Genomic DNA, 19450 nt, shown 5'->3' on the forward strand with positions numbered 1-19450 from the left:
GGAACATCACGGACGTATTGGGATCACATTTACATTTATTCATTTAGCAGACGCTTTTATCCAAAGCGACTTACAACTGAGGAATACAGAAAGTGATCCGTCACGGAGGTAAATGATCACAAAAAGTGACCAAAAAGTACTAAGTTTTGGGTAGGGCTTAGAGTAGCATAAGCTTGAATGGGGATGGAAAAGAGGAAAATGGAGGTAGGAAGGAAAAAATCGAAATGAGTCCTCCTACTAGCAAGCAAGCAGTAGCCCAATCCCCTTCGAGTGTAAACTAAATGAGCCAATGCACATTGGCGTGTGAGATTCGCATCTCGCGCTCCGCCCTGCAGTATAATCCGGAAGCAGATGCAACACACCTTTGTTTTTCGCTGAGGAGCAGAGCCAGGGACTTGGCCGCACAGCAATGGTACAGCAACTGTGGCGACATGTCGTGATGTCTCTGTTCCGTTAACAAAGGTTACATACGTAAACAAGATGTTCCCTTAAAGTCAGGTCACGTTCGATTTTAACGTCGGAACGTCACCAACATATTGGGATCCCTTGGAAAACACCACGGTTGCTGCCCGCTTTATGCAAAGTAAGGAAGCCACATTCTGAGGTATCATGTGGAGATTACACATATGGACTGTGCTGGGGCCAGCGGTGTGCCAGCCACATAGGCCTATGTTATTTATCTATTACATGTGGGCGGGGCTACAGAATTAGACGTTCTTCCTCTTTGGATAAGGCAGCGTTTCATTGCTCTCTGACGTCACAGGAAAGCACATTAAAGGTTAAAGGTTCTATATATAAAGCTCTTGACAGAACCCTTTATGGTTCTATATAGAACCTTTTCTTGTAAGAGAGATGAGTAACTGTAACCTGGGATTGTTGTTGCCGTTGTTATCCAGGGAGTTTCCGATGCGAATCTCTGCTCCGTTGATTCGTTCAGGACAGCAGTCTAGTCTGTTGGTGATGGTCACTTTATTAATGTAGTAATTATCCAGCAGATCCAGCCTCCACCAGGGATTATTCTCCCAATTTGTATGGGTACACATTGAGGATTTGCCTGGGATGGGTTTTATTCCATCAATGGCACGTCTAGCATGCCAGTATTGAAATATAGATGACTGAACAGCATTTCCTTTTAATGTCACATTATCAAAAAATTGATCTATATAAAACAAAACAAAAAACAAAATTAATACTTTCATCAAGGACACATTAAATTGATCAAAAGTGACAATAAAGACATTTTTAATGTTAAAAAAGATTCTATTTCAAATAAACGCTGTTCTTTTTAACTTTCTGTTCATCAACAAATCGTGAAAAATAAAATTGACATGGTGTCCACAAATAATTTCATAGTTTTCAACATTGATAATAATCATAAATGTTTCTTGAGCATCAAATTCCTCATATGAGAATGATTTCAGAAGGATCGTGTGGCACAGAAGACTGAAGTAATATTGATAAATTCAGTTTTGATCACAGGAATAAATTACACTTTAAGAAAAAAGTTTCTTTTAAATAATACTTCACAATATCACCTTTTTTTTACTGTATTTTTGATCAAATAATACAGCCTCTGTGTACTAACAATCTTAATTATTCCGGATTTTTGTATATGGGTCAAAGACGAAACGGGGGTTTCAAGCATACAAAAATTGTGTAATACAGCTTTACATTTAGTTTGTTTCCTGTACATTAGAATGTGTCCTGTTTAATTTTATATTTTTTCGGAGCAAAAAATAATTTAAAAATAACGACTTTATTCCACAAGTTCTTGTCTTCCTTGTCTGCCTCGGCCGTGAATTCACGAAGCCCCACGACGCATGCGCGAGAATATGACGTAGCGCCGGTGTTCGGACACGTGACCCAGAAGCGAGGAGGAGATTTGTTTACAACGAGCAGAGGAAGACGCGCCGTATCTAAGCTGTTGAATTCTACATTGATCGTGCTCGGCGTAGAGCTCAAAATTGGACTAAAGTGTGTATTTCATGGATTCCCGAACGCCGGTTCTGCGTCATATTCTCGCGCATGCGTCGTGGTGCTTCGTGAATTCACGGCCGAGGCAGACAAGGAAGACAAGAACTTGTGGAATAAAGTCGTTATTTTTTTTTTTTTTTCCCGCACAAAAACTAATGTCATTGCTTCATAAAATTATTATAGAGCCACTGTAGTGAGATGGACTTTGTAACTACGTTTTTAGTGCCTTTTATGGGTCTTGAGAGTGTGAATGTCCTGAATCCCTATGGAGGCCTATCTGAGGCCTTTCTCAACATCAGCTTTCAACAAAAATATCTTCATTTGTGTTCCGAAGATGAACGAATGTCTTACGGGTGTCGAACGACATGAGGGTGAGTAATTAATTACATAATTTTCATTTTTGGGTGAACTAACCCTTTAAGTGGTTTTACTAACTTTAATTTAATCTTTATCTTTCTCAGCGTCGTGCATTGCTGCCGCACGCTGTTCTAACTGCTGCACGTGTCCTCATATATGTTTCTGTTACACCAGATGAATAAACGAGGACTTAATGGGACGAATTAACGTGTTTGTGGGTGGTTTTCCCAAGAAATAACACAACGCAGCTATCACACCGCTACATATACTTTGCCACTATCCTTCAAACCACTAGGTTTTACTCATTTGTCAGAAAGAAGTTTTTGTAAGGAAGTGAATATAAATACAAATTGTATAAAAATATAATACAATTTAGTATGATCACATATTCTTTTATATATTTTAATAATTACAGGTCAGAATAAGTATATGGTTAAATTTGTACATAAATATATCTGTTACTCTGAATGACATTTTGCCAAAAAGGGAGATAATATTGCCTTTGTTCCCATAATTGGAATATTTTTAGATTTAGTTCGTATCATTACATTCTTTTTAATAATAGTCCTGAGTAGGCCTGTCGCGATTGGTCGGTACAATCGACTGCGTCGACGCTGTTAATTAGTCAACGTCAATATTTTTAGTCGACTGGGTAAGTTGGGTATGATATGAAATTGTATTAGTACCGGTACAGCACTCTTATAAGAGCAGTATTTCTTAATGTGCGTCTGTGTGACAGCAGGAGTGAGGACGTGTGTGAGCTCTGCTTCCACCGTTCACTAAACCAGGGGTTTTCAAACTGGGGTCCGGGGACCCCAAGTGTCCCCCAGAAGGTTCTAAGGGGTCCCTATAATATAAATGCATATAAATGCAAGATGTTTCTTATAGGTCGTGTAAATTTACCAGGTTCATTAATTTTTCAATAAAAAGTTGAAAGTTGAAAAATGTTTTTCGTTATTTAAAAAAACTTTAACCTTTAAACTCTGCCTGCTTTTATATATTTTTTTGGTTCCTGGGTTAAAAATGGACAAGATATTGCTTGAATATTCAATTTCCACCTGTGGGCGGGCATGAAACGCCCCTTTCTGCTGACTGGTCAACCAAAGATCAACCGCTTTCAGTTATTCCACAGTTCTGTGCAGAATAACATTTCTCCTCTGCTGGACGGATTCTTAAAGTCTTTCTGACAAACAAACTCTCTCATCCAACAACCAGACTAATGCATTGACACAAATCACGCTGGACAGGGCCAAGAAAGGGTCTCTTCTCTCTGTTTTTTGTAAATGTAATTTAACGTGGATACCAAAATTGTGACGTCTTGTCTTTGATCCACATTTGACATATTACCTGCTTCATAGACTTTCACATCACACAGTATGAGACTCTTTGAATCTCCAGGAAGGACCACGTTCACATATTGTCCTTCCAATCCACTGCACTCATAAGAGATGTTTTGTCCTACTGGGATACCAGATTTTTTCGCACATCTAGAGAGAGAATATGAAACATTAATCACTTAACATGAACTAAAGCGATATCAAGAGTCTCCTTTTAAAGAGCTCCCCCCCCATCTTTCTTTAGTGTAATATTCATTGTGCACTGTTTCTGAACTCCTGAAACGCCTTCATTGTAGTTTTCTTCCAGGAACCAAAACATCACAATATTCCTCATTTAAATAATTGATATGCAGAATAAAGGGACAATCCATCACATTGGATTGTTGTTGCCGTTGTTGTCCAGGGAGTTTCCGATGCGAATCTCGGCTCCAGCGTTCCGGGCAATGACGACCACTTCTTTAATGCTTTTTGAGTTTATTAGATCCAGCCTCCACCACGGGTTAGTCTCGCTTTCGGTTTGGGTGCAGCAAGAATCACAATCATCAATGGCAGCTTTAGGCCCGAAGAAATATGTAGATGACTGTTGAGCCCTTCCCCTGATTGCAATATTATCTAGAAAGGGTTAAGAATATACACAAAAATAAATACAATTATTTTATAATTCTCCTGCAGTGGAAAGGGGCAGTCTCACTGCGTTATAGTATAATCAGAGCATGACTTTCTCAGTTACCAAGACTGAATTGGTTTCATCAGAAAACATGTTCTTTCATTTAAATATTAAAGAAACAGTTACCTTGCAAGTTATTTGTCTCGGCATGAATGGCAACAGTGCCTGTTTGCAGAAATAAACAAATTATTATAAATCTGGAATAATTTCATTTGAAAGCATAAAAAATGTGCCTCGCCTTTTTAACCATTGGCAAAGGTTTAGCAAAGGTTAGGCACTGATGTTGGACGAGAAGGCCTGGCTCTCAGTCTCCGCTCTAATTCATCCCAAAGGCGTTCTATCGGGTTGAGGTCAGGACTCTGTGCAGACCAGTCCAGTTCCTCCACACCAAACTCGCTCATCCATGTCTTTATGCTTTGTGCACTGGTGCGCAGTCATGTTGGGACAGGAAAGGGCCGTCCCCAAACTGTTCCCAGAAAATTGGGAGCATGAAATTGTCCAAAATGGTGAAGCATTAAGAGTTCCTTTCCTTGGAACTAAGGGGCCAAGCCCAACCCCTGAAAAACAACCCCATAATCCCAATAATACCCCCCTCCACCAAATTTACACTTTGCACAATGCAGTCAGGCAAGTCCTGTTCTCCTGGCAACCACCTGACTCCGCTCTGTGATTTTACATGGCCTACCACTTCGTGGCTGAGTTGCTGTTGTTCCCAATTGCTTACACTTTGTTATAACACCACTAACAGTTGAGTGTGGAATATTTAGTATCAAAATCAGAAAGAATCAGAAAGACCTTTATTACCAAGTGTGCTTGCAGACACAAGGAATTTTTCTTGGTACTGAAGCTTCCAGTGCACATATACAATACAAACACAACAAGAACATAGTAATACAAATTCTAAGAATAAAAATAGGAAAAATAGTATAAAAAATAAAAGGTCAGTAACCGCGTTTCCATTACCCTTCAAATTGCGCAAATTGAAATTGCGAATTGAAAATACGCCCAATGGAAATGCGTCAATTTCGCAAAAACTCCCATATATCGCAAAAAAGTTTTTACGCTCGCATGAGGTGGTTTTTCAGGCAATTTGAAAAAGGAAATTTTCGCAAAACTGCAATGGAAACAGTTTTTTCGCATTTACAGGTCACCTGGTACGGTGCATTGCTCTCACACAGGGCCTACATATTATTTTTTTTTCCACTCAAGTATGTCTAATAACGAGATCTTATGTCGTTAAAACAACATATATAAGGAAAGCAGCAGGGAACTTCACACTGCTCCAATGATCTGTTGAAGATCTGCGTGAAGACTGGGGCCAGTTGGTCAGCGCAGGCTTTCAAACAGGCAGATGAGATGCCGTCTGGGCCTGAAGCTTTCCTAGTCTTCTGTTTTTTGAAGATACGGCTCACGTCCTCCACACAGACCTTAAGCTTGGGTTGGACAACAGGAGGGGGGAGGAGAGGGGGTGCAGGAGGTGATGGGGGACATGTGAATTGCAGATCAGAGCGGGTGTGTGGCGTGAGACTGGGCTTTTCAAATCTGCAGTAAAAAAGCATTCAGCTCATCGGCCAGTTGTTGATTCTCAGCAGATCGGGGGGATGGTGACTTGTAATTGGTGATATTCTTCAAGCCTGTCCAAACTGAAGCTGGGTTGTTGGAAGAAAACTGGTTTCTCAACTTTTCAGAGTAGCTTCTCTTAGCAACTCTGATCTCCTTTGTCAGTCTGTTTCTGGCCTGGTTATACAAGACTTTATCCCCACTTCCGTAAGCATCCTCTTTGGCATGACGAAGCTGTTTGAGTTTCCCAGTAAACCATGGTTTATCATTAGTGAATGATAAGAATGTCCTGGTAGGAATGCATGTATCCTCACATAAACTGATGTATGATGTTACAGTCTCTGTTAGCTCGTCCAGATCAGTGGTAGCAGCTTCAAAAACAGTCCAATCAGTGCAATCGAAGCAGGCTTGTAAGTCCAGCTCTGCTTCGTTAGTCCATTTTTTACAGTCTTTATTACAGGTTTAGCTGATTTCAGTTTCGGTCGGTATAAGATGAACCACACAGTGATCAGAGAGCCCCAAAGCTGCCCGTGGGACGGAGTGATATGCATTCTTTATTGTGGTATAACAGTGGTCCAGTATATTACTGTCTCTGGTGGGACATGTAATGTGCTGTCTGTAAATTTCCTCACTACTTACTTAGTGAGGAAATTTCCTGAATGGACTTATTGCACAGGTGGCAACCTATCACGGTACCACGCTTGAGTTCACTGAGCTCCTGAGAGCGACCAATTCTTTCACAAATGTTTGTAGAAGCGTCTGCATGCCTAGTGCTTGGTAATGAAGTGATTGAACACCTGAAATCAATGATTTGGACGGGCGTCCCAGTACTTTGGCAATATAGTGTATTCTTTCAAATTAAACACACTTTTATTTTGGTGGGTAGTGAAGACCTTTGAATATTTGATTATCATTTCTATCAAATGGTGAAAATCAGTGAATCCGTCCATGTTTCAGTATGCAGAAATCACACACTCTTAAAAATAAAGGATATTTTATTGGCATTAATGGTTCCATGAAGAACCTTTAAAGGTGGGGTAAGTGTTATTTAAAAAATGCTTTATAAAAGTGTCTCGGACCGAGTACCAAAACAAACGTGTAGCCAATCAGCAGTAAGGGGCGTGTCTACTAATGATGGGGAGAAGAGAGTGTTCAGTTCACGTCATAATTCAAAAGACTCGACATAGGACAGACATGAGCCGAGCAACGACAGAAAGAGAGAGATGGCAGATAAAAAAACATGTGGAAAATGTCTGCAGAACAAAAGAAGGCTTACGATCAGGCAAGAAGTATCAGCTTTCCAGCGCTGGAGAGAACTCAAGGAGCGCTAAGGCCTGCAATCGGACGCTGAGGTTGCTTTATTTTTTCTCAATAGGCGAGTAACAGTGGTTTTGTTTTGTTTCACAGAAGTAATATATGTTGGCTTTTGCTTGAAAATACTTGTGTGTCATGTTCGCTTGTTTTTCCATTTGTGATTGTATCATCGTTCACTTCAGCGATGATAAAGACCCATTCATTCCACACCGTATAAGCCTGGAGCGTCTAAACCTCCTCGCTGTCTGTTTCAAGCGTCAACTCCCAAAGTGTGTCCGGAAAGTAAGACAATAAACTCCTAATATACATTTGTTTCCTTTGGGTCCTCTTTTCATGATCGATATAACCCTCTAATCTTGTCATAATTGTAATTTATTCATTAGTTGGACTGTCGTGCTCGTGCGATCGATTTGTTCATGAGAAACATGAGAAACTGTGTTTTTGGGATGGAAGGGATGACTTTATCACTGAACATTCAACATGGATTACCATAGTAACACACATTGCTTTCACTTATTGATGACATCATACCCTCGGTTGGCTGGCACAGCATATTCTGCCATAGTCGTTGCCTGGGTTACATATGTGTGGTGCGGAGCTATCAAAATAGGGACGAGACCCTTTTGGGGTAGGGGCTTGTTTGTTTTGGTGATTTGAAATCTCAACATCGGTTACCAGAAGGCACTTACCCCACCTTTAACCCTCTGAAGTCTGAGCTGTTTTGGGGCCCTTTAGAAGTTTTGACATGCTCTGACATTTGTGCTTTTTTCAGTTACTTATAAACATATTAATGGCAAAAGTGTAATTACACTGTATTCAGCACAAACTGGGCTACCATAATATGGGAGCAACGTGTATGTACATGCTTGTATTTTTGAGAGAATAACGTTTATGCATATGGTTTTTGAAAAAAATTGAATAACAATAGATATGTGTCCACAGGACTTTTGACTAATGGGTGATGTTGCCTAGAGTTTTTGCTTCCAACTGATGTGAGAATCATTGAGCCTGCTCATTCACATTACACAATATATTGATTTACATTTTTTAAGACTCTTTTTCTTTATAAAGGCTGTATGCACGAAGGGGTGTGAATGATCATGAATAATGCTGTGAATCACACCTGAGAGACAATAGAACCCATAATGACCTGCATAATGAATGAGCCTCAGGTATGTGACTGAGAGAGGAAAAAACAGGACAAAATAAATATATTTTGTTGTAGTTTATTTATAATGTAGTCAACAAAGGCGCATTACAAAATTTTATATTTTAAACTATCAAAAGATTTGACTACTATTTTTAATGTTTTTGAAAGAAGTCACATGCTAAAAATTTTTTTAATATTGTGACACTGAACCCAATTCAGTATTCAGTAAATACAAGTAACTGAATAATTGGTAATGATGAATGTTATAAGTAAAATATTTGGGATTTAAAACAACATAATGCAATGTAATTATGATTTCAAAGAGTATAGGGTGATTTCAGGTTGATTGGGACACTTTTTTCACAGTCATTTCAACTGCAAACATTTTCTGAATCATTTGATTTTGTAAACTATCATACACACAATACATACACATAATATTATTTCGAGCTTCAGTTCATTTATGAGACACGCATGGAATGCATGATCGCCAGCGCTAAGGCTATGGTCTGCTATATTTGATTCTTATTAAATAAGCAAAAATATTAAAAACATTGATTAAAATTAAGATACAATTTATACCAAACAGAATTCACTTTAAAGAAAGGCTTTCTACAATACAAAACATAATGAAGTGGTCAAAATAATTTCTGACAAACTCTATGGCTGCGTTTCCCAAAAGCATCGTAAGCCTAAGTAGATCGTAAAAACGATCGCACGAATCATCTTACACTTACGGGCCGTTTCCCAAAACCATTGTAACTTAAGTAGTACTTGAAAATCTTCGTAGAACTACGAGTGCTCTGGAGTAATCGTAACTCCCTAAGTGCATCTTAAGGAGACAGAGCTACGAGGTCACCTGCAGGACAACCGGCGAATTGCACCTAAACTTTACTCCTGCCCAATGTGACTTTAATATTGTTTTGTATATTTCTTTATAAATGTTTCCCTTTTTTGTTTGATTAAATTCATTTTGAATAATTTAATACAAAAATAATAATGAATAAATAAATAAAATAAAAACTACATGACTGAACACTGAATAAATTAAGGAATGAAAAAGTGCACTGCTGTATATGGACATTCATAGGGATTGTGTGTTTATTTACAGTACTACAAATATCTATTTAAATTTGAAACACTTAAGAATACTTCTACTGTAGTATTTCATGGAGCCTTAGTATTTGAGTGGTTCAGCAAACACAAGGACATCAAACCACTGAATCTAAATTATTTAAGTTTGTTCCCTAGGATTTGCAAAAGACATTGCACAATGGGATAAATACATAATGGAAAAGAATATTTCATGTTGCACAAGAGATTATTAAAACATGTAAGTAGTCATGATTAACCAACATTAAACAATATTATCTGAATCATCTGGTAAGATAATTGGCACCAAAATGGAGGGCCTTGCAAACCTCATCTCCTCCAGTGCCAGTCTCCTCTCTTCTAAAGCCAGCTTGGCCTTCTTGAGGTCTGGGAGCTGCTGCTGAAAGTTGATGTCCCTCTCTTTGGCATCTTTAAGACATTTTCTGATGTCTTTTAGGACATTTAGTTTCTCCCTCTCCAGCTGCACTAAGTCCTGACTACAACCACAGACATTCTCAAAGCTAATTCTGTTGTCTGACAATTGAAGATGGAGGTCATGGGTAGGCTGTTGGGAGGACTGGGAGATGGTAGGTGTCTACCAGTGAGAGGTGAACCTGATTGCTCCTGTGAGCATGATGGACCTGTTTCAGGTTCAGGCATTCCTATTCCTCCATGGAGGTCAATACCACCACAAATCCCATCTGAGGCCGAGTATTGACAGTGCCTTTTCTTCTTCCAGTGTAAGAAGGGGGTGTCATTTGGCCCATCATGCACCTGTTTTATTATATGTTGACCTCTGTGGTACCCTTGAGGCTTGCAAATCCTGCTACTTCTTCCTGACCTTCTACCCTGATTGTAATGCCCCTGCTTATAGTTAGTTTTACAGCAATATTCTCCCAGATTTTTTTGTTTTTGTTTATTTGTATGACTGCCATTAACTTCTTAACCCGCACCGGTTCGTGGGCGGGGGGGTTGACGGAAGTGGGGGGGTGTGTACTTTTATTTACTTTTGTTCTATACAAAATATTCAATCAACTATCACAAACTATGCATCATTTGAAAGCTAAAACACTCAAGATTCATGTTCTGAACTTGTTTTTGCAATAAATACACCAGAGAGGAAAGGGTTAAATGAAATGCTAAAGGACCGTCCATGTAAACATTAGCATAATATCAGCGTTACTCATCTTTCATCTCCTGTCGTTCAGATCAGATCGGACGAATCCAATAAACACCCGCTTACATCTCTGTGTAAGAGTCCATTCTTCAAAATGCATCCCACTTTTTAATCCAAAACAACGAAAAAATAGGGAAAAAACTAAAAATCCTCCGTTGTTTGCAAGAGAGTTTTGAGTTAGCGTGATCAATCATGTCCATTTTCAATGAAATATCGATTCTATTCCGTGTCTGGCAAACTCCCCCTGCTAGAATAGCTTCTCCCACGTGCAATGGTTCAACCCTCGTCTCTCTCCTTCAATCAGAGACTCTTCTGGGATGCATCATATAGAGGAAGTGCCTTACAGGCTTGGTGAGCTGTCAATCATTGCGCCCATGGTTTTCGTTGGATAAAGGCACTCGGTGCCCAGCCAATGCCTTTCCAACAAAGGTTTGATTGATGGACTTAGTAACCAATCAAAAGGCATTATCTTGCGCAGTTTGCGTAAGTAGGCTTTGGTGAATACTGTTTGTGCGCTGGCTGCGCGTTCTCCATGGCGCAACTGCAGTGGAGCGCGCAGTCTCTCACTGACGCTTCCCATCAGCTAAATGAGTTTTTTACACTTTGTAATCTCTGTAAATAGTTGCTTTAGTTTTTCAGTAACTGTTTATCCATTATAATTAGTAGTATATTGCAGTTTATTGCAGATTTATTTGAATGAAAAACTACTCTTTACAATAGCAAATGTTCTGAAATAAATGGCCTTTTTGAAATGACGCCTAGACTTTTCTTGACATAAAAGCTCACAGAAGCTACATTACTGAGAGAATCATCCTCATATTTGAATCATGACATGATTAGACATTCAGTTTTATATTTAAGTTATTTTCAGGCTCTTAACATTAAATTATAATATTTTTTTCCCTAAGTGAAAACAAAAAACGTGAGTCACTTACATGTATATTTACATGTATATTACTCTGTTCCCATATTACTTTGAGTTATTATGACTCTTGGGTAGCAATATTTCAAGTGTCTAGTTTAAAATAAGACCAGGTTTATGAATATAGACCATAGGGTTTAAGAGCTGCAGACATTTTCATTTGGGTATATCGTTTTCAAAGAATTCCTAAAAAATGGGGCGCTTGTTAAGAGGTTAAACATACTGAAAATATTAGTGCCCCCTTGAAAACGAGACGATTCATCTCGATGGGTTTATTTATCCTAAAGAATACAATTTGTTACAAAATTATGTTTGTTTAGCTCCACCTGTAAAATAACATTAGTTTCCTCTTTTTAAATTTTTTTTCTTTGGTTTTTGTTTTGATTCAGCCATTTTTTGTCTCCACCTATGTCTAAACTATGTGCTTATATAGATTTTGACCTCGTAGCAAATGATAATTAGGCTAAACATTTTGAAATACAAGCGTGTGCTACAACTGCGAGCCATTCTATACGTCAAGTCAAGTCAACTTTATTTATATAGCGCTTTTAACAATGCAGATTGTTTCAAAGCAGCTTTACAGTGTTAAACAGGAAAATAATCCAACATAATTTTATTCAGCCGTATAGCCATTCTGCAGAAAATGGTGATGTCATCAGTTAATTTCAATCATCATACAATGACAGTGTGGGCTTTAGATCAGTAATTAGATCAGTAATTTAGTTTATATGGTTAATTTAGTTTAATAATTAGATTTATTTGGATATTTAGTTGAAACATTTTGAAAAATGTAGTGTCCCCAACTGAGCAAGCCAAGCCAGAGGCAACAGTGGCAAGGAAACCAAAACCCCATCAGGTGACCTAATGGAGAAAAATAAACCTTGGGAGAAACCAGGCTCAGTCGGGGTGCCAGTTCTCCTCTGGCCAATTAACAAACAGCGTATGATTATTATTCTGGCAAATTTACAGGTCAGAGGTCATAATAGATCGGAATATTCAAAAGATCGGAGGCAACACGCCGGAGACGGGTTTATTGAGGATGACATATCGATTTAAGAATTATTAAATTGTAATATTCAAACAATCGGAGTCATCACGCCGGAGACGGGTTTATTGAGGATGCCGTGTCGACGATGCAATTTCAGGGGAGTCTAATTGACACGGTCTCTGCAGACACTTCAGTCATGCGTTGGTCTTCATAGTGACCTCATAAGGTGACTTTTCAGCACTTGACAAACAGACAGCGACTCTTAAGTAGCACTTAAAGCACAGCTGCGTGCGATCGTGTTAAGTGCGTGTTTGTGAAACGCACGTGAAAGCAACACCAACGTTAGTAACATCGCTCGTAGAAAACGCTCTTAAGTGCGAAGATCGATCGTTATCTGGAAACGCAGCCCATGTCTTCTGATATATTACATATATAATGATGTGTCATTTATTACTAGTGCTGTACACTTTTCATAAATCAACATATATTAAATAAAAAAAACAACATTAGGCTATAATATTTCAATATCAAACAAAATACGTTTTAATGGCTATTGAACACAAAACGTGTGACTGGTACTATATTTATAGCATTTGAGCAGAAATTTGTAATTAAAAGCTTTATTGATATGACACTAGGGCTGTAATCAACCAAAGAAAATCTTGGTCGACTGAAGTCCTAAAATTTTCGACTAAAAATTGCGTTAGGAAAAAAAACGTTAAATGAATTAGCTGCACACTGTGTGCAGTACTTGGTGGCCTTGTTGTCTGCCTAAATAAATTATAAATAAACATACAAAACTAGTAGGCTATTTGCAGGATATTAAATAGTTTTTGACCTGATTATTTTGCACTGAAATGAGTCTGACACACGAGTCTTTCAGCTCTGACAGCACTGCATCACGTGCACCATCATAGCCTATGATTTCCGAAAATATAGTACTATGTTGTCAACTAGTGATATCATCACAAGAACTTTTGAGGAATATGCAACATAATTTAGACAATTGTTTTTGTCATATGTATTATACTAACTGACAGACACTATCATTTCAGCCGCTCTGTGCAGCTCGAACACAGGATCAGCTCAACTTCACGGCTGTAATGATGTGGAGGACGCAGAGGGATCTATTTGCAGCTTTATTAGAATAATCAACAAGCAGGGTAAAACAAGGGCAGAAAGAACAACGGAGATGATCTTAGAGCAGATGAAGATAACAGGCAAGGGTCGAGGCAGGAGGCAGAAGAATCAGTAGTCGATATAAACAATCCAAGGTCAGTAACAGTTCAGCAAACACAGGTAAAACGCTCAGAAATTGTACGCCGTGGCAATGCAATACTTCACAATGAACTTGAGAATGAACGGGGTATATATGGGTGAGTGTGGATGAGGTGCAGGTGTTTGTGTAGATGAGCTGCAGGTGTCTGTGTAATCAGTCCCAGGTAAGCGGCATGATGGGATATGGAGTTCGTAATAGTCTTATGTGGAGTGCCCTCTGGTGGCTCTCAAGGGCACTCCAGCTAGTGAACGTTACATAGCCCCCCCTTTAAGGAGCGGATTCCAGACGCTCCTAAAACTGTCAAGGAGGGAGGTGGAGCGGAGGCAGACCCTGAGGCGGGATGGAGGGCCAGGCCCGTGGAGCGGATAATGACCTGGAGACTGTGGCTCGGCGGAGACCATCTTGTCCTGGGCCACTGGTTCGGCGGAGACCATCTTGTCCTGAGACACTGGTTCGGCGGCGGCCATCTTGTACGGAGACACTGGCTCGGCGGCGGCCATCTTGTACGGAGACACTGGCTCGGCGGCGGACATCTTGTACGGAGACACTGGCTCGGCGGCGGCCATCCTGTACAGAGACACTGGCTCGGCGGCGTCCATCCTGTACGGAGACACTGGCTCGGCGGCGGCCATCTTGTACGGAGACACTGGCTCGGCGGCGGCCATCTTGTACGGAGACACTGGCTCAGAGGCGGCCATCTTGTCCGGAGACACTGGCTCAGAGGCGGCCATCTTGTCCGGAGACACTGGCTCGGAGGCGGCCATCTTGTCCGGAGACACTGGCTCGGCGATGGCCATCTTGTCAAGAGACACAGGCGTGGAGTCGGCCATCTTGTCCGAAGACACAGGCGTAGAGTCCGCCATCTTGTCCGAAGACACTGACTCGGCGACGGCCATCTTGTCAAGAGACACAGGCATGGAGTCGGCCATCTTGTCCGAAGACACAGGCGTGGAATCGGCCATCTTGTCCGAAGACACAGGCACGGGAAGAGGAAGAGGAACAGATTCAGGCTCGGCGGGACGAGACTCTTGACGGGCTGACGTGACGTGAAGCTCAGTCTCTGGATCGGCTGACGTGACGTGAAGCTCAGTCTCTGGATCGGCTGACGTGACGTGAAGCTCAGTCTCTGGATCGGCTGACGTGACGTGAAGCTCAGTCTCTGGATCGGCTGACGTGACGTGAAGCTCAGTCTCTGGATCGGCTGACGTGACGTGAAGCTCAGTCTCTGGATCGGCTGACGTGACGTGAAGCTCAGTCTCTGGATCGGCTGACGTGACGTGAAGCTCAGTCTCTGGATCGGCAGACGTGACGTGAAGCTCAGTCTCTGGATCGGCTGACGTGACGTGAAGCTCAGTCTCTGGATCGGCTGACGTGACGTGAAGCTAAGTCTCTGGATCGGCTGACGTGACGTGAGGTTGACGGGACCAGCGGCGGCGAGGACTTTGAGCTGGGTAGGACCAGCGATGAAGAGGGCTCTGAACTGGACAGGACCAGCAATGAAGAGGGCTCTGAACTGGCGGGCATGTTGCTTGCTGTCTCAGGCGCGGCGGGCATGACGCTCTCAGTCTCAGGGGCGGAGGGCATGACGCATACTGCCTTGGCTTCGGCAGATTTGGCGTGAAGTGCGGGCTCGGCTGGACTGGCGTGAATTGCAGGCTCGACTGGACTGGCGTGAAGTGCAGACGGTGACATGGTGTGCCACGGAAGGAAGCTCTCCAGACATCTGGAGAGTGCTTCTCTCCAATCCAGACCGGAAAGATTGGGGAGCTCACTCAGGTTGACCTCCTTAGCCCCCAGCCGGTAACACAACTTAATTGCCTCGTCCCCCAGAGAGCAAGAGGCAGCGAGAGGAACAAACCCCCAGGTATACTGGAACAGATCGAGGCTCTCCAGGGCCAAGGCCGCGATCTGTCCAGCGAACACCTGGCTCATGCTGGGAAGATCCGGCGAGATCCGTACTGTTGGATTCCTGGAGGTCGTAGCTGCTGGATCTGGGTGTGGCGAAGTATTCTGTAATGATGTGGAGGACGCAGAGGAATCCATTTGCAGCTTTATTAGAATAATCAACAAGCAGGGTAAAACAGGGGCAGAAAGAACAACGGAGATGATCTTAGAGCAGAAGAACATAACAGGCAAGGGTCGAGGCAGGCGGCAGAAGAATCAGTAGTCGATATGAACAATCCAAGGTCAGTAACAGTTCAGCAAACACAGTTAAACGCTCAGAAATTGTACGCCGTGGCAATGCAATACTTCGCAATGAACTTGAGAATGAAAGGGGTATATATGGGTGATTGTGGATGAGGTGCAGGTGTTTGTGTAGATGAGCTGCAGGTGTCTGTGTAATCAGTCCCAGGTAAGCGGCATGATGGGATATGGAGTTCGTAATAGTCTTATGTGGAGTGCCCTCTGGTGGCTCTCAGGGGCACTCCAGCTAGTGACCGTTACAACGGCTGAGACACGAATAGACTATTAACTTAAAGCTTTTACTCTTAAACACAAATGGCACGTCCACTTTAGTAAAAAAGGAATATTTATTAAACAAGTCAGATCAAGAGCAGAAAAAAACGCTCTCCCAATTAAATAAATAATATACAGCAAACTAGCCTTCTTCAATCTGTCTCTCTTCTCCAGTGGGTTGGGCTAATCCAAAAGAAGTGGAAACAAGGGGGTGTTCTGAAGACAGACTGTTACCTGTGAAACAGGGCTGCTCTGAAAACACTCTGAAAAATGAAAGCAAAACTGATGAAATGAACGCGGCAAAACTAACGAAATGAACGCAGCAAAAAAATCGACCAATCAGAATTTTGGTCGAGGCAGAACGTATCGACTAATAATCGACTAATCGACTGGGAGATTACAGCCCTATGTGACACTAGGTTATTTTACAATAAACACGTTATAATCTGACACTTGCGAACGACTGACATGTCTCTCTTTACAAACAGATTACATAAACAGAGAATATTTGTTTGATTTACATTATTTAATAACCTGACATTTCAACGTTTGGTTCATTTTCTACTTTCTTTTTCCACTTCCTGATCTCATACAGAGCAGACGTGCCTTCTATCTGCTCCCTGCTCTGCTTTAGCGCTGTCTTTTTTTCTGACCCCCTGCTTGCTGGACTCCTGAAAATACTGAAATGGAATTAATTAACTGGTTTCTCAGCGCGATTGACAAGATTTTCTCACTAAGGAAGGGTGCAACACCTGCCCGGACGGGACCTTCGCTGTGGGCTACACTTGGGACGCCTGGAACAACTGGCAAGTCGTGTGCCTGGAAGTCCTGTCCGTGGAGGATGTGATTTATTCATAATTGGCATTTTGATAGCGGGGTTCCTATTTTTCGGCCTTGGGATTGCCCTGACCTATCGGAAGATTGGTAAGACAGCTGCCAGTAAATTCACCCAGCCGCTGTCTGTGGAAATTAAAGAGTGCTTCGGGGATGTGTGTGACCGACTGAAGGTATTAGATCAAAGATTGACACAGATTTAGGAACTGTATCGTAACATCTCAGCCCGGACTGTGGAGACGCAGGGAAGAGTGGGCTCCATCGGGGGTCAGGCTAGTGAACTGCTACGCAGTATGTCTGGTCTGATCATGAAATTGGATGAAATGTCGAAGTCAATTCACGAACCGGATGCTCGCCACTGACGCTGAGGATCAATGGATTGATTGATTATGGTCCAGAAAATTACCGAAGATCAGCTAAATGGATTAAGATATTGACCCCTTCCTTCCCTCACCTCATCGACTACCCTGTATCTCTCTCGATTGGGAGGTCAGCTTGACAGCTGGGTCCTGCTATCTTGCTATCGTTCCCTGTGCACTGCCATATCTCCCTTCAAGGACAAGCCACAGAACTGAACTCGAAAACATCTTAAGTTATGGCTAACATTCACATTCACACAACACAAGCTCACACAACACAGGACTCGCATCATACATACCTCACCCCTATCCCTGCCCCCGTCCAACCGTCTTCCCCGCCCTTTCCTCCTTCCTATCTCCCTTACTCAGTCCCAACAAAAAATTCCATCACGTGACCACGTGTACTGTGTTATGTATGTTATGTTATGTTTTGCATGTATGCTTTGCAATCTACATTTCTTTTTTTCTGGAGAGCGTGTGGCGGCGCTTTAAATAGCTGCGGCTCAGAGGCTTGCTCCAAACTCATTTTGTTGCATTGTACTTGTAAATGTGTAATGACAATAAACTTGAATCTAATTTTCTGAAGACTATCTGAATGAACGTCTTTGACATCATTGAGAGAGAGGCTGCAGATTGTGCATCATGTTTGTTTTGTTTATTTTACAAAGAGCAGAATTTGTTTTTGTTTTTGTGACTGTACACACATAAAAATAGAAACTTAACAGATTATAATGATGTATAACACTAGCCTGAATGATACAAATTATTAGTCTCTTTGGCACTGATAAGAAAAAAGCGAGTTGATTGCGTCGGCATGACGGCTGACTCGAGGGGCCTAACATTCCTTGGAACTTTTCCATAAGCTAAAGGTTTTTTAGACTTTTAAAATGTTCTTCATGCTAAGAAAATAATGGCTTTTTTAAGAAATGATCACTGAAAATGGTTCTTCTATGACATCACTGCAAAATTATTTAAAACAAAAAACTTTTGGAACCTGTTTTGATATTTTAAATCGCAATGGTTCTGAGTATTGTTATTTTTTACTGACTACATTCTTTAAATATCTGGACTCTTTTTATTCAGTGAACAAATGGCAGTAAAGCATCACATAATTGTATAAAAACTCTTTCTGAACAATTTCTGGACAAATGCACATTTAGTGCATCTGTGTCGTTTGATTTGAATGGCATATTAGTGCTAAAAACCAAATATACGCGGTTGAGGTTACCAATGCACTCATGCAAAGGAATCATTTGCTTAAAACCTTATTTGTGTTATAAGGAGTTTTCATTGTGACGGACATTTCTAAGAACTCATACAACAGCATAACCAGTTGCTGTTTTTTTAAATAGTTAGGTGCAAGAGGTTAGTACTCTAGATCAAACTTCTTGGTAGTTTTCCATTTGAGAGAAGACTTATTTTTTTAAATAAGCTATAAATAAATAAATATACATAATAAAATATAAAGCTACACATAATAAACTGTAAACATCAGCTATTATTTAGTACAAGAGATTCTTACCGAGAAGTGAAAACAAGAATCTGAACATCCACATCTCTCTTTTCAGCAGGAATGCAGCCAGATATGAAGATCACTTAAAATAAGAGACAATGATTACTGGTCTATATTTCCATCCTGAGTGATGCAGAAAGAACACAACCTACCTTTGTTTACTCTTTTTAGTGTTTTGTTGGATTCATTGGTTGGAGATGTTTTTCTTGATGACTTCTTTCTTTGACTCTCTCCACCCGTCTCTATCTTTCTCTTTTCATCCTTAAACTCCGCCCCTTAAGTCATTGCTGCTTTGATTGGTTGTTGGTGTGGCTTATTACAGTATGTGTTTAAATTAGATTAAATATAGTTATTACACCCAAAAGCTCATTTAAAGTAATTTTTGTGTTAAATGAGAAAAGTGTTGAATAGACATCACAAAAAGTAGCTTTAGAAAGAAACACTTTGATCCAACATAGAATGTATTACAT

General features: G+C 40.9%; 1 protein-coding gene across 1 annotated transcript in view; it reads right to left on the minus strand.

The window, feature by feature from the left end:
- Positions 1–19211, minus strand: part of LOC307122654 (uncharacterized protein) — a 30938-nt gene extending 11727 nt beyond the window's left edge. Inside the window, exons 1-6 of the mRNA XM_079810812.1 lie at positions 19133–19211; positions 18990–19062; positions 4462–4500; positions 4043–4280; positions 3679–3818; positions 868–1159 (exon numbers count right to left, since the gene is read on the minus strand). Coding sequence (XP_079666938.1) covers positions 868–1159; positions 3679–3818; positions 4043–4280; positions 4462–4500; positions 18990–19023 — 743 coding nt within the window. The 5' untranslated portion in view covers positions 19024–19062; positions 19133–19211. The remainder of the gene's footprint in view (positions 1–867; positions 1160–3678; positions 3819–4042; positions 4281–4461; positions 4501–18989; positions 19063–19132) is intronic.
- Positions 19212–19450: the final 239 nt, after the last annotated feature.

This window comes from Gobio gobio, assembly GCF_949357685.1.
Source record: "Gobio gobio genome assembly, chromosome: 2".
Classification (NCBI taxonomy): Eukaryota; Metazoa; Chordata; class Actinopteri; order Cypriniformes; family Gobionidae; genus Gobio; species Gobio gobio.